At 33.2% G+C, this 17,092-nt stretch overlaps 1 protein-coding gene across 2 annotated transcripts in view; it reads left to right on the top strand.

Moving 5' to 3' along the window:
- The window catches only part of LOC117117762 (nascent polypeptide-associated complex subunit alpha, muscle-specific form-like), a 38,068-nt gene that overhangs the window by 14,951 nt on the left and 6,025 nt on the right, over nt 1-17,092 (top strand). For both annotated transcript variants that reach the window (XM_033262185.1, XM_033262184.1), the window contains 3 exons: nt 1,851-1,899; nt 9,277-9,412; nt 11,645-11,816. In XM_033262185.1, coding sequence (XP_033118076.1) covers nt 1,880-1,899; nt 9,277-9,412; nt 11,645-11,816 — 328 coding nt within the window. In that variant the 5' untranslated portion in view covers nt 1,851-1,879. The remainder of the gene's footprint in view (nt 1-1,850; nt 1,900-9,276; nt 9,413-11,644; nt 11,817-17,092) is intronic.

Here is a 17,092-nt window from a genome sequence, read left to right as displayed (position 1 = left end):
GGAAATCGAGCCTTTTCCAATCAGTCGAAATTTGCTTGGTTGTTTAGATAACCCTTTTTTAGTTTCAATTGTTCGAAATGCAATTGTATATTTTGGTGTAGGGCTGCAAGACTTTACTCTGTTCAAAACCAGATTCGCGATTTTTAAAGTCCATACCTGTATATTGTAACTGTGTGTAAGACTGAAGGTTGCTGTCACTGTTTAGCGTCTATAGACACAGATTGTGAATATAGTAGCATCGAGCATCTATTTGGCAATAATATTATTTTCATATTTCAAAGTTCATTCACAAACAATTTTTGACACTTTTTCTTTTAGAACCCACTTCACTCATAACAATAGCAAACGATTATATTTTTTTGGTCCCCGGGGCCGGGTCACGTGAGTAGCTTCACGAACGTCGACACAAAATGCACATGGTTGGTGAAGGTTGACGTTCACAGAAAGAATGATACCGCTATACAGTGTTAAGATTTTAGAATAAAAACTTGTGAAATAATGTGTGCTATAAAAATAAAAAAAATTTCTTGAGCTTGTATTATTTTTAAAAAAATGGAATTCAGCTCTAAATAAGAAAGTCGCAGCATACGTCATCTGCAAACCTACCCAGCCCATGCGTAAACTTTGGTTCACATGGTATTTGCCGTTCTGTTATTATGTTTTGGTGCGTGATGTTGTATGCTTCGCACGGTAGAGGCTGTCAGTAGTAATGAGTTACAGTAGGCATAGAATCCTTATATGTGGCAAAGACAAGGCAAATCGTGTTTTAGAGATAATGACCAAAACATGCTAGAATGTTAAAATTTTTGAAATCTATTTTATTGCACTAAACTAACCTTTATACAGTATCTATACATTATGCTATGCTGTTATTTTGCCTATTTTCAGTGTTAAAACAACAATTTTTAATGATTTGGTGATAATTTCTGCCTAAGAAATGCCTGGAATAATAAACTTGGAAAGATGATTTCTCAAATATTGTTCCTTAAACAGCTGTATGTTTAAACCCTTGTAACTTCATAAAAGAAATGTTGGATTTAAATGATTCTTTTACCATTTTATAGCTGTCATTTTACTTTTTAGCCCTGTATTAATAACTAAAAACTTATTTTTGGTGATGGGTGACTGGTTTGGCTTATCTTTGCCACAACAACTTTTTTTTTCAAAAACTATAGTTAAACTGAATACAATTTACTCTACAGTTTCCTTAACAATTTATTTCTCAATGGTTTTTTTTTTTTCGCTCAAGTTGGTTCGGATGAATGTTGTGGTAGATAAGATGTCAAAATTGACTGCAATCAAAGTGAACTCGGGCCAGCCCAGGTTCGGCCTACGTTCAGATATGAAGTTGAGTCAGCTCTGATCTGACCCAGGTCTCGTATTGCAGGACCTGAGCGACTCAAAAGTCGGACTGAATTTAGGTTGGATCAGGGCCAGCTTAACATTTATTGATCAAGTTCACACTTGCAAAATGCCGAGTGTGATTGGGCTACTACAGTAGTAATCAATTTAAACTGAAATATCCAACATTGAAACACCTTTTAAATGCACTCTAAAGGTCATAATTTTTTTTTTTTTTCTTACCTATGGAGGGGAGATACTCCCTCCCAAACCCACCCCTGGCCAGGGTCTGTCACTATACAACAAGTTTTTTTGCCTTCTGTTTTGGATTCCCTATTTTTTATTTCTGGCTAAAACCCTGCTTCCTAGGGCTCAGAAAAAGGTTGAACTTTGTGTCTAGTTTGCCATGGTATGTTATCAGGGGCCAGGGGTATATAACACTCCTTGATCATATTACTGGTTTGGAATTGTCGCTATATAAATCTTTATTATTATGTCTTATTTTACAGTTACTGTATATTCTGAAAACCTTGCTAAGATGGATGGATATTTGTATATGTGAGTACAGTTCTGAACAGTTTGAATTTAAACAGTCTACAGTATCTGTTGTATTTATTTTGTCTGCAAACTATCATTCATTCATATTTATTTACTTAAATAGCAGACTAAAAACACAAATATTATAAGATGTGATTTAAAAGAATAACATAAATTAGCTATGGAAGAATTGGCATGATCCCGAGAAGATGAAGATCTTGTGATGGACATGCCTTAAAGAAAATATAAGATAAAGAAAGTAATAAATAACAATGACAAAACAGATAAACAAATAATGTGAAAAGTCAATAAACAAATAGGGAAATAAATAAATAAGTAAATAAATAAAATGAACACATATCAAATTATGTCCGAGGATAATTAATTTAATAATGACATTAGGTGTAGTTTTTTTTTTTTTTTAAACAGCATTTGAAATATCGAGAGGGAGATTGTTCATCATTGTCGGGCCTGAGTTATCTAATATTATGTTGAAATTTATTGTGGGTAGGTATATGAATATGAGTTCTAGATTGGAGCTCAGCAAGATCTTGCCCAAACTTGCCGGAAGCATAGCAAGCCATTCAGATAAAGCTCACTGTCTTTTGGAAGAGCGATTCAAACCATTGGTTACGTGTGGAATATGGCCCATGTGCATGTTAAAGAATGCAGACACTTCTGAAAAAGTAGGGCATTGCCCGCTACTGTAGTGTACTGCTCAATCACCACCACAAGGACCCCAATGGACCCAATGGAAAAGTCTTGTACTCTCAAGGCTTATCCTTGGTGTTCACACCGAACACATCCGATCTACTTTATTTGGATATAACATTATTACAGTAATTCTCCTTAATGCTAAGAACAGGAGATGAAGTAGTTGACTTCATTTACACTTCTGCAGCCTATACTTTTTATAAAAACAAAATGTTGTCAGAGTTAGGTAAGACAAAGTCTCTAGCTATCTGGAATTCATTTAAGTATGAAATCATTATGAGAATGAAGAGTGATATACAAACCAAGAGCAAGGTAAAGAGAATCAGGAAAAGATACAAGGCTCTATATTAACAACCTAAAAAAAGAAGGAAAATATTGAAAATTGATTGGTGAATAGAAACAGAGAAACGTAAATTGAAAAAGTAATTCATAATTTGTCTTTAATTTTCCTTTGAATTTTTATGAACGTAAAGTGACTGTGTATAGTGAACACCATGAATACATGCAATGTATATCCAGAGGTAGGCTATATGGTTAAAAATGTAAACTAAAAAGAAAAAAAAAGTAAAGTAGGAATACTGTAATGAAAATTTGTATAAAAAAAGGAAAACAGAAGTGAAAGATTGTAGAAAGTATAAGCAGAAAGACTATAGCAAAGACAATCCAAATAAATTGATAGAAACTGAAAAATAATGGGATAACAAAAAAAAATAATTAAAAAAATATGTATTGCCTTCTAATTTGAATATAACAACTTAAGAAAAAGTTTAAAAGAATATTGAGAATTTATGTAAAAAGTGGGAACATGGAAAGGAAGTTGAAGGAAGTTTTAGAAACGTAACTAAGGGAAAAAAAAATAAATGGAAAAAAATATTGCCTTTACGTATTGACTTAAAATGAAATGATATGTGCCAATTTTACCTAATGGTAAAATATGCATGTAATTATTGTATTCATTGTTATAAATTATGAAAACCCTAATTATGTATATTTAAAAAATTGTGGAATACAGGTACGCTATATACATGTATGTGTGTGTGTATGTATGTATATGTATATATATATATATGTTTATATATATATGTTTATATATATATATATTTATATAGTAAATAACGAGTCAGATGGTATCAGATCTGTCTCTTATACACATCTAGATGTGTATAAGAGACAGCTATAGACACAGGTTGTAAATATAGTAGCATCGAGCATCTATTTAGCAATAATAATTATTTTCATATAAAAGTTCATTCACAAACAATTTTTGACACTTTTTCTTTTAGAACCCACTTCACTCATAACAATAGCAAACGATTATATTTTTTTGGTCCCCGGGGCCGGGTCACGTGAGTAGCTTCACGAACGTCGACACAAAATGCACATGGTTGGTGAAGGTTGACGTTCACAGAAAGAATGATACCGCTATACAGTGTTAAGATTTTAGAATAAAAACTTGTGAAATAATGTGTGCTATAAAAATAAAAAAAATTTCTTGAGCTTGTATTATTTTTAAAAAAATGGAATTCAGCTCTAAATAAGAAAGTCGCAGCATACGTCATCTGCAAACCTACCCAGCCCATGCGTAAACTTTGGTTCACATGGTATTTGCCGTTCTGTTATTATGTTTTGGTGCGTGATGTTGTATGCTTCGCACGGTAGAGGCTGTCAGTAGTAATGAGTTACAGTAGGCATAGAATCCTTATATGTATGTGTATGTATATGTATGTGTATGTGTACATGTATCGTATATATAATATATATTTTAAATTGTATCCCCATACACCTGTAATTTGACCCTTAATTTTCGTTGTTTTTCATTTCTCTTGAATGTTCTTTGTTTTTAGAGAATGAAAGATGGTGAAATGTACTTTATGAGAAAAAGCTACATGAATAGATTCAATTATTTTGTTTTATTACTTTTCTTTACTTTATTGTAATGTAACCTTCAAACTTACAATTTTTGTGTACTGCCAACATTAAGTAATAGGTGATGTACATCCATAAGATATAGGAAATGTAAACCAAAAGAAAATGAAAAAACAAAATCAGTAATAATGAAAATTTGTTAAGAAATTAAACAGAGAATGAAAGATTGTAGAACGTAGAGAATGGCTAGAGCAAAGTTATTGAAAATGAGAGAAAGGAGGAAAACAAAATAGTTAAGAATATGTTTAGTGAATGCGTAAGTGTGGTTATGTAAAGGTGTGTTGGTACGTATTTGTTGGTGTATGCTTGTGCATGAAAGTGGTCGAGGTGTGTGAGAGTGTCGAGGTGTGTATGTATGTATATGTTTTTTGTTTTCCTAGGTAAAAAGTTGAGTTTCTCAACAAAAATATAATTATTAACCCTTTACGCTATTTCTTTTTTCCTTTTAATTCTGTTTTATATTGTAAAGAATTGCTTTTAAAAATCCAAGATTCGCAAAATATTAGGTAGGCCTATGTATACATAAACTTCATTTTAAAGCTTTTTCAATGAATTATATACTGTACAGTATTTTGTACTGTATAGGCTTAACAAAGTGTCTGGATTTGACCACTGAGAAAAATCAAAATTCCCAAGATTGAGTCTAAAAAAATCCAAAGATTGCTTTTAAAAACCCAAAATTCGCAAAATATTAGTATACATAAACTTCATTTTGAAGCTTTTTTAATGAATTATATACTGTACAGTATTTTGTACCGTATAGTCCTAACAAAGTGTCTGGATTTTCAAGACCAGAAACTCGTTCTTTATTTATTATTATTATTATTATTATATTTATTTCCTCCATAAAAATATATATGTATACAATATACAATACAAGATTAAAACATTAAAATTGAAAGAAAATCCATTGAAACAAAGAGTATACAGAGTGCTGGTGAGTGGGGAGGCGGGCATACCAAAAGGAACGGAGTTCCTGTACAATAAATGTTTGGGATCCACAGGCACTCGTCAGCAAAACGTATTGTCAAACAAGAAAGTTAAATTAGCGATTCCTTAACAAATTTCTTAAATAAATTAAAATTACCATTACGCACTTGTAAAGGAAACCAATTCCAACAGTAATTCTATGACAAAAAGAATGAGCAAGTTCGTTGCATCGGGGATTTCTATTACAAAGAGTAGGATATTCTTTTCTTACATTAAGGATTAAGTCAAATATGTTAATAATTGGGCTGTTGAACAATTTAAATAAGAAACACATCGATGACTTTCCAACGTTTTTTAAGAGAAACAGAACCCGATTCAGCCATCTGGTCCTCATAGGAAATATATCCAATATCCCCAATCCTAAGAGAACAAGTCTGGCCAAAATAATACCTAGTGAAATATCTCTGAATGCGTTCAATCCTGGCAATATCACATTCCATATAGGGGTTCCATACTGGGGACGCATAATCTAATATGGGAACACATAGACTATTGTACATAGTGAGTGAAAGTTTAGATCGAAAGTGAAAGTACTCGGTTGGCTTTATTACAAATTGATTGAATATGGAGATGCCATAGGTTTGATTGAATAATAACCCCAAGGTAGTTATGCTCACTCTGGGGTGGAATTTCAATACGATTTTAAACTTTGTATGAAAATAGCAATGGGATATTGGAAGAAAACAGACTTAGAAAGATTGATGACCATACCATTCTCATGACTCCATATGGCAATATTATTCAATTCAGATTGCAGCTTGATGGCATCATCAGAAGAAATGGACTTAAAAATAACAGTATCATCGGCATACATGAAAATTGAGGTGGGAGATGAAACAGTGTTTTGCAAATCACTAGTAAACAGGATAAAAAGAAGTGGCCCCAGTATGGAACCCTGATTGACACCGGATTGAACAAAAACAGGCAGAGAGCATTCTCCACTAAAAATAACACTTTGAGTACGATGCAGAAGGAAATCACAAATCCACATGTGAATTTGGCCAACAATCCCAATTGATTTAAATTTGCTGAGCAAAGTAGCATGTGGAAATTTGTCGAAAGCCTTCGACCAATCAAGAAATATTGCATGGACATCAGGGGGGTGGTTCACATCAATAATACTCGCCCATTCGTGGTACACCCTGGTCAAAATTTAGTTGCAAGAATAACCCGGTCTAAAACCAAATTGACAATGGGAAATTATGTTGTTATATAGTCGAGCAAAACGAATATATATGATCATGTAAAATCCTCTCCATCAGTTTACACATGACCGAAGTGAGTGAAATGGGGCGATAAGATCCAAAGGAACCCCTGTCACCCTTCCCTTTATATACAGGAACAACATGAGCAAATTTTCATGCAGCAGGAACTTCACTAAGTTGTATTGAATGATTAAAAAAATCAGACACATGATAAAAAAATAATTGCGATGCAGTTTTAAGAATTTTAGCCGATATTAAATCGGGTCCAGGAGCAATGTTTTTCAGATTACCAATAGCCTTATATACAATATCAGGAGTAAAGTTATAACATCAGTTTGGTTGTGAGCGCCGACACGGACATTGTTATCCGACCAATCCGTATTAAGTGTGGTAGGATATCTATAGCAACTTTTAAAGAACGAGTTAAATTTTTCAGCAATTTGGAACTTATTTATATATACCTGTTCATTATCCTTAAATGAACTAGGCATACCAAGCATGCACCGCTGACTTAATGCAGACCAAATAGTTTTTGATTGATTACCATGGGCAGTAACAGGCAGGTTATTTAAGTAATCGACATAAGAATTGCGAGTAATGACCCGTAGTCGGTAATACTAACTTTTTATATTTTTCCCAACAACGTAATTTGCCAGATTTTTTGGCTTTCCTAAGCAGAGTGCTTTTTTATTTTGACAAGTAAACAATTTCGGGCGAGATCCAGGGTTTTCTGGGTATCCCTTTTACCATCTTACTGGGGATGGCAGAATTAATACATTTAAAAAATAATTTGGACCATATATCCCAAGACTCATTAATGTCACTAGTTTCATATGCTAAGTTCCATGACGAATGGTTAATAAGAGAATGCAATAATATTTCATTAGTTTTGCCATAACAATAAATTTTATTAAATAAATTTTATTATTTAATAAATTTTAGGTAACTTAAATTTACATGTAATAGACAAATGATCAGTCATCCCGAATCCTTGGGTAACTTTACAACTATCAATACAATCAATATCATTCGTCAATAAAAGATCAGGATTGCTACCAACAGTCATACAACCATTCCAATGATACCTAGTAGGTTGCATTTTTATAGGTTCAAAATCAGTGCTACTAAAGGTATCAATGAAAAGTTTACCTTGGGTGTTTAGCCCATTATGATTTAAATCAACCCAATCCCAAACTACTCGAAGATTGAAATCACCGACTAGTATAAAGAGATCATTAGATGACTGCAAAGATTCAAGAAAAGTAATAGATTCAATAATGGCTTCATTGTCTCGTTTCTCGGGAGACGACGATCTATAACAACAACCTAAAACAATGTTACGATTATCAAAAGAAAAAGTAACACATACAAACTCAGCCCTAGAAAAAATCATTTAAATTTGCTGTAGGGTTTACATAATGTTTTACAGCTATAAGTACCCCACCCCCATGTTTATTTCAGTCTTGTCTAAACACAAAATAAGATTGTTCAAAAAGTTCAGAGTCAAGGACTGTGTCATCAATCCACGTTTCCACAATATCTGGATATTCGATGGAACAAAGCACGTCGAGATCAGAGATCTTATTCTTTATGCTGTGAACGTTATTATAATACAGCATCAACTGCGGAGGAAGAGATTATATATCCGATGAATCTGTTGTGGAAACACTGATGTTGCAATCACTCGGACCAAACGTACTGTTCGCTTTGGGGCGGAGGAAGATTCTAGGTTGTGTGGGGCCCAGTGGCATATCTAGGAGTCTTGAAGTGGGGTTGCTGATGGGGAGGCTGCGAAGGTGAAGCAGGGGGTTCGATGATCAGTTGAGGGGGCACTAACTTGCAAAATAAGGTGATTTTAGGTGCTTTTTAATTGACCGTGATAGCAACTATAATTTGATACTACGTCTAGGAATGTATAGATATGGACCCTATTATTAAAAACTGTTGAATTCTAAATGATTACAAGATGACCAAGCATGTGAATGAATCGGTCTAAAATGATATTCAAAGATATACAACAGCTATCCGCTAATATTTGTTTTGCATGTCTATTACACACTGTCACACACAAATGTATGTAAAAATTGGTCGTAAAATTTTACCAAGTTGACCATTAAAATCTATTGTAAATATTTATATTAATTCGTACAACGATTTTGTTTCATGTTATTTGTTTTTCAATACTATAACTGTTTCATTACGATGAAACTGTTTTAAAATCGTGCTGTATAACGCTGCCAAGTTTAATGAGCAGACAACACAAGGCTGTTAATTTTTACAAGTTGACCAAGCCTGTTGCTGCATCATTATTGTTCAGGTACGATCACTATTCAAACACAAATTAGCAGGCTGATAATTTGTTTTTCCCACAGCTATTTAGATGTGGAACACCGTCACTCCTGCAACTAGGAACAAATTATCAAAGACCACATGTTACATAAAAATATATTATTTTGGTTAATTCCACTACAGTATTTGCAATTATGTTTAAATACATTTTGTTGCATCCAAACAGACCAAGAGAATTCAGTTGTTTAAAAATTGTGTAAATGTTTTTTTCCAGAGTCATAGTTTTCGTTCTACTATTCAAATTCAGTATATACTTCTGCTGGTACAAAGCACGTAGGCAGCGCTATGTAACGGCCCAACGAACCTACATCATTGATACAAGTGCAGTCAGCAATCCAGGCTTTGGACAGGCAAGTTGATTATCTAAGTGCCATGATATTTTAAGTACTGCAATATTAATAGTTTTCACAAGTACTGTATTTATTCAAATAAATGCAAGGTGTTTATTGTTGAGAAGAATTTTTGAGGGGGCATTAATTTGCGGTGGATGTTTATTTATTTTTTTTGGTGTTGAATTTGAATACTTAATACGTAAACGCCCCTTAATTTCACTGTAAATTTAGAACTACAACATATAATTAACGTCAAAATGTATTATTGCATGATCATAAAGACTTATTAATCTTAACCAGTTATAGAAAAAATGTAATCCTTCCTACAAGAGTAGGTTGAACATTGAATGTGTTTGAGAATGATTTTGCTTCTATTATATTTATTTATTACAGTCATTGGAAGGGGGTGTTTGTTTATTTAAGGAAAAAAATTAATGAATCTTCCATACATGGCTCTAGAGAGGCGTTCATTTGATGGGAAAATCTGGGCAAATATTTATTCTCTGTTTAAATTGGTTTTTGTGTATCTTTAAGAATTTCTTTAAAAATTTTGTTTGTTGAAAATAAGCAAATAAATTATTAATTAATTTAATTAATTTAATTTTTTGCTGCTAAGTCCTTAAATTTTCTACCGGCTAAATTTTAGGATTAATAATAATATGTGTGCTTGCTACAGTTAGCTATAAATATCTTAGAGTGCTGTTTTGAGAATACGTATAATAAATATAAGAATATATAGGAAAAATAATTTTTAATTGTAGTCTAGTAGGCCACTGCCTGCTCCCCCACTCCCGATAATCGTTCCAAACTACTGTAAAATTAAAATACTGTATACCTACCTAGGCCCTAGGCCTACAAAAATTTTTCAAAGAAATTTGCTAAAAAGATTACTGTAATTTGCCTATCAAATTACATTACCAATGTGGTCTAAAATCACTATTTTGGGCCATAAAGACTCCCCCTGAATTTTTTAACCACCACACAAATTTGACCCAACCATATTTTCTGATTATGTCATTTATGATGACTTAATCAGAAAATATGATTGGTTAAGTCATGTATCATGCATAGGAACGTTGACGCCCGCAAGGCTCAGGTTTTTTTTTTGGTACGACTGCCCGGTGAAATTTGGCCGATGGGGGAGTTTGACCAGACTGATGGGGGGGGGGGGGGGGGGAGGCTTAAGCCCCACTCTTTAGTTAGCAAAATTAACCTTGAAAAAATGCTTTCGAGATAGTACAGTACATACTGAACATTGTTTGAATTTCATAAAACAAAATAAATTAAATACAAGCTTGGTTTATACAGTAGTTTAGGTTTATACAGTAGTTTAGGTAATTTAAGATTGATTTTACAATAGCCTTATTTATTGTTTTATAGTACAAACTCACATGCATTTTGAAAAAAAGCTCCACTCTTTACTTTGCAAAAGTAGTCTCGAAAAGAAGCCCATCTTGAAAAGAAGCCCATCCAAAATTCGCAAAAAAAAAAAAGCCCAGGCCCGGGATTTATCAATCTCAGCTTAGCAAACGTCAAAAAGTCAAAAAACATAAGATGTCCCTAAGCAAATGTCTTAAGTTGATTTATCAAACCATATTAGCAAAATCTTACTCTAGAAGTTGTCTTATGTGGCGCATGCGTACAATAAACTTTTTAATTTCAAGAATTTTAAAGCTAAGCCATATTGATAAATCGGAGCATAAAATGTACTATAAAATGTTCTAGACGCCGGAAAATAACATTTGAGGCGTTGTGGGCTATAATTTTTTTCTTTTTCTTTCTTTTTTTCTTTTTTTTTTTCTTTTTTTACCTCCCAAAAGGGGAGGGGGCCGGGGCCCCCTAAATCCGCCCCTGGTCACCATATCAAAAAGTTTGAATACTAATAGTCTAAAGCTTAGCTTAATTACACGCATAATGATAATAATAATAATAATAATTATAATAATAATAATGATAACTCACTGTAACATCACATAATTACCATATGTACTGTACAATATCCCCAACCACGAACAATCAAGAGAGGAATTTTACTTATGTGAGTTAGCCAGATGTTCGTACATTTCGTAAAATACATTATTAGAATTTTTTTTTAAATAAAAATTTGGAGGGGGGGGGGGAGTTTGAGAAAATGGATGCGAAAGGTGACGAAAAACTAACCATAAACAATAACCATTACATCCATAAGTTATAATGAATAGAACCTATAAAAAAATTTAATATTATTTGGTTGCTTCTTTTCTGTGATAGGCCAACGTTATGCCACCAGCAGTTCATGGCCAACAGGGAATGGTAGAACAGCCAGTGGCACCATATTTCCAGCCCTCCATGGCTAACCAAGGTAAGCCACCAACTTACAATGAAACTGGACAACAACCGAAGGGGATGCATACCACTGAACCACCTCCACCCAGTTATTTTAGTAAGATATCTTCTTTTTCTTATATATATATATAAAAAAAACAAAAAAACATTATATTTATTGCTAGCATTTCAATTAATAAAAATTGAAAATTCAGTTGTTTCTCTAGGTGTTTTAATGAGATACTGTGTTTTAAGAATGATTTTTGCATTAAACATTTTAATAAGTTGTACAAGAAGTATTACCTTGCTTGCTAATATTTTTTTGTTATTTGGAAGGTTTATTTTTATGATTAACTGTTTGTCATGAAAGTGGAATGTACAGTATAGTTGATATTTTCAATAAGCAATCAGTACAGGTTTTAAAAAATATATTTTGGTTTTATTCAATTTAAAATAATTTTCATCAGATTTTCTGTGTGTGTGTGTGTGTATATTGTAGATGGTTTCTGACATTGAATAGAAGATTTCTTTTTTATTTTGGTGATGATCTCAAAAACCGATCTACCGATCTGTATTTGGAAGGCATTATAAAATTTTGGTGACGATCGTGTGTCATTTTAAATGCTAATGTCCCAGACCTACAGTAAATATCTCAAAAACTGATCAAAGGATCTGAATGAAATTTTCTACAATGGTTTGTCATGTTTCAAGGAAGAAATGATTAAATGTTGGTAACGATCCCGAGTAGGGTGTGACATTTCGATGTTGGGCGAGGTATACACTCCCGGAGTGTGCTCTAGTACAGTGTTACGCAACCTGTAGTCCGCGGACCACCATGTGGCCCACCGAAAATTATTGGTGGTCTGTTTACAATAAGTTTCCGTTGGTGGTCCGCGAGAAATTTTAGTGTTTTTCCAATGATCGAATGGTCTGCTGTCATTATGGCTTGTAAATCCACAAAAAATAACACTATTCTAATTTGACATTGCTTGTTTGTTTCATTTATTTCTCCACACACATGCACATACTTTCACACTTAGACGTGCCATGTATTATTGAAATATTGGGTTTAGTTTATCAGCTTTGCTTTTTGTTCCCAACTTAAAATTTCACATGGGCCTAGAAATAAGCCAACGACAGCCTTGGTCGGTCTCGCACACACTGCGACTGGGTGATGTTCACACTGAACAGGTGAAATACCGAGCATAAAGCCAAATGTAAAGAAAATATAATAATGATTAGGCTCAAGGTAATCATTAGATTTTGGCCATGTCCAAATTACACCAGCTTTGTTTTTTCTTTCTGTTGTCATAATTTGAATCTTTGCTTTTTAAATTTTTTTTGATACTCAATTTTCCAATGACACATCGTTTGATTTTTGACTTTCACCTTCAGTGTTAGGTCTACTTCATCAATACTGTAGACTCATCGACTTTATTGCGCTCAGAAAGCTTATTTCAGACAGTATAATTATTTTTTCTATTTGTGTAAACATAGCCACTGGAATAAATGATGTTCTCCGTATGTCAAAATTAGAAAAGATGATTCTACTATGTCTAAAGGTCTGACTACTGTCTTTGAATACTAGATGGAGTTGTCTGTATATTTGTTCATAGTGTACTGTAGGAAGTGGTCCCCTGGCCCAGAAAGGTTTGGCAACACTGCTCTAGTATTAATTATTTTAATTGTTGTCGTCACTATCTTCATGATTATTTTGTTTGTATACGTCATTAATATTACCTAGTATTTCCACCATGAATTAATGTTAAGATACATAAATCTTGATCTTGAAAAGCCTATACAGTCTCTAGTAAATGCTGGTAATAAATGTAAAAATACCTTGGCAATAAACCAAACCACTTCCTGTACCTACTAAACTAAATGTATGCTTTTATTACATTGATGATAATTTGACGATCAGGACATCTGGTGAAGATACTGTAGTTTGGACACGTTCCAATTGTATTAAATCTTTGGTATTTGGTTTGAAAGCAGCTTTCAGACAAAGCTACTTTTTACAGCCAAATTGGAAGCTTATGGGTATGCAATTTTATTTCCTGCATGTAGGTTCAGCCTATTGCAAGTTCAAAGCCAATGACAAAGTGTAGACATTACGTCATGGGTCACAAGAAATTTTTTTCCCACGATTAACTGAATCTTTGCTTCAAACCTTTGCATGCTGTGTGTTTTCAACATTTTTTTTTCATTATCATTTTACAAGGATGGAGATAGTTTGTGGATGTAAACGTGATAATCGAAATCTCCACCGTATATTATATGATAATATGTTAGGACTGGGTGCCACAGAGGTTGGCACTTGTACCGAAACTTGGAGAGTGGGTGGGTGGGTGGTGGGAATGATTTGATTTCTTGCAGTCTTTCTCAAGTGCGGTCTAAAATTCAAAAAGACCTGCTTCTGGCTCAAATAAGCCAGTTTCACAGATACATATACAGTAATTAATGGAGCACCCAAAAATATTGGCCTTCCAACCTCAACTAAAACTAAGATAAAACAAGGTTTTGATATCTGTGCCTACATAAATGGCTCTTCCATATCGTGCATCATAAAGAGCTGGTTTTATGTCAACAGACACCGAAAAAAAAGGAAAACCCATATTACATTGCAGTACATGATATTGAAATTTAATCAACAACAAAGTGAAATAAAAATTAAAATACAAAGAATACCTGTAGGTCAACGTTCAATTCAACTATCACTTTATAGTTGCAACTAAAAAGAGTTAAACATAGAGTAAGGGTTATCAAAACTTGAGTATATGGGTTATCCAAACATAGAGTATACGGATCCCTCTGGAAATAGATCCTGTGTCTGGATTCAGAGGTTTATCCTAGATATCAAAGATATCAACATTGATTACTTGCTTGTTTTCTCATTTTTGTTTCACTGTATTCTGTTTTTCCAGTTTTGTGATGTTTGTTCTGTTGATATCAAATAAATCAAATCAAATCAAATCCAACTAGCCAAGCAGATTTCTGCTGATTTGGAAAGGTTTTCCTGTGTACTGTAACATGAAAGTAATAAGTGTTAGCAAAAAGGTGAACATTTCTGTTTTTGTAAGCTCATTTTGCTGCTTTACAATTCAATACAGGTACAATTATAAAGACTTTAACACATTACATACAGTATATGGTATTTATTATACTGTAATTATTTGAAAAAAATTGTAGTGTAGAATCATGATGATAATACCTGAATGATGATAATACAACAATTTAACAACTAATTTTGTATTAGAGCCACAATCTTAATGATATGCAACACAAATACAGTCATACATAAAAGTTATTTATAATCTGTAAAATCATTATGTTTCTGCTGTATACATGCAGAAACCCTAACGTTACTGTTAGTAACATATCGCAACTCAAATAACGCCTAGATCGTGTGACCTATGACGTATTGTTTACGTGTTCTGCTTGGCTTAGAACTTGCAATGGGCTCAACTTACCTGCAGGAAAAAAAAACTCCCTTCCTAATCTTAATGATATGCAACACAAATACAGTCATACATAAAAGTTTTATAATCTGTAAAATCATTATGTTTCTGCTGTATACATGCAGAAACCCTAACGTTACTGTTAGTAACATATCGCAACTCAAATAACGCCTAGATCGTGTGATCTATGACGTATTGTTTATGTGTTCTGCTTGGCTTAGAACTTGCAATGGGCTCAACTTACCTGCAGGAAAAAAAAACTCCCTTCCGGCAATGTCTTTTTTATGAAAAGGTCAGAGCTATTGTTATCGCAATATTGGGATTTAATGCAGCGTTTTAGAATTATTATTGCAATATTGCCATTTTGATCTATGCCTGAAACAAATGCAAGTCACATATTACCCCAATATTACTTTATTCAGTCTAAATAAAGATAACAAATTGGACAAATGTTGAGATGGTAGACCAGAATTGTTAGGATACCGTAGTTACCAACCTGAAATTATTGAAATGCGTGATTTGAAACACGGGCTGACGGCCAGCAGAGCCCCTGCTGTGGTCCAGGTTCTGGGCGCCGGTGGGGTTCTGGGGGCGATACCCCATGGGCGTTCTGGCGATCTGAGCATTTTTGAGCTATTTTTAGGGAGTGTATTGACAATATGAGGTACATAAACAAAAATATTTTTAATAAAGCCACGTACAATTTGAGTTTCAATGTATGTTTAATTTGAGCACCCAAACTATGTACACAAACATTCATTACTCAAACAAAGAAAAAATGAATAGGCTGCCGTAACCTTTCCTAACATTCGACACTCTTTCTACCCCTCCTGTTGTACTCCTACACTCCTGATTCTTAATTAATTTGTTTAAAGGGCCAACATTTATTTTGAGTTGGGCTCACAGGCCAAAAGATAATATCTGAGTACCGGTAATTAGGCAAGTCGTTATAATGTTCTTGGTACAATATATGGTAACAAATTCTGTAACTTTAAGCAAAGAAATATGGTATATAGAACAACTAGAAAATAGGTGTAATATTGAAATTCCAAATGAGGAAACATGTTATAAAGATATCCTGTTTTCTTTCCTGTATTTCTTATGTAAACCCGGATTTAAACTTTCAAAACGTTTTTACAAATCTACAACTGTGTATTTAGGCTTCATTTTATTGTATTGCGAATGCATCAATAGTCAATTATTCAATTGATTAAATGACTCTTTTTTATTATCAGCACACCTTTTTAGTGTAACCTTACAACAACTAGACAATAATTGATTGATATAGAGAATACACAAAATTTAAAAAAAATATGTTCTCTCTCTTACAAAGTATAATGAAAATAACCTGATAGAAAAAAATCAATAGGAAAATTGGGAGGAACAATGCATAAAAAAAATGGGGGGAAATAGCCTGGGGAATAACTCTCTAGGTAGAAAAAAATCCGTGGGGAAAATTAGCAGGTGGCAAGTAGCCACCGTAATAGTAATATATTCAGTAAAGTAAAGCCTCAAACCACCTCGGTTTTGAGTCTACCAAATTTTAAAAAATCTTCCCAGGCTTTTCCAGATATAGCTATAACTAACTTAATCTTTGGCATGTTTTGATAGCAGATTATTCTTTTTAGATTTCAGTGGGTTAACAGACTCAAAGACAAGCTTGCGTACAAACCTAACATGCACATTCATCTTCTATACAATAGGAGCCATGTTCACACGCATGATCTTTTTAAAACTAAAAATCAAAATTTAAAAGTAGACAGACATTTAAAAAATAAAAATTTCTCCCAAATTACAGAAACTTCTCTTTGGATGAAGTTGAAACTAATACAAAAACAAATTCTTTTTAATTTAAAATAATTTTTTAAAATGAATTAAGAAACCTTAGAAAATTCAAGATTAAATATATTAAAAATAAACAAGCTTCTGTTCTTTT

This window comes from Anneissia japonica, unplaced genomic scaffold (genome assembly GCF_011630105.1).
Source record: "Anneissia japonica isolate Jap-2015-1 unplaced genomic scaffold, ASM1163010v1 scaffold234_len1672027_cov178, whole genome shotgun sequence".
NCBI classification, from domain to species: Eukaryota; Metazoa; Echinodermata; class Crinoidea; order Comatulida; family Comatulidae; genus Anneissia; species Anneissia japonica.
This window is presented reverse-complemented; position numbering and strand designations above follow the sequence as displayed.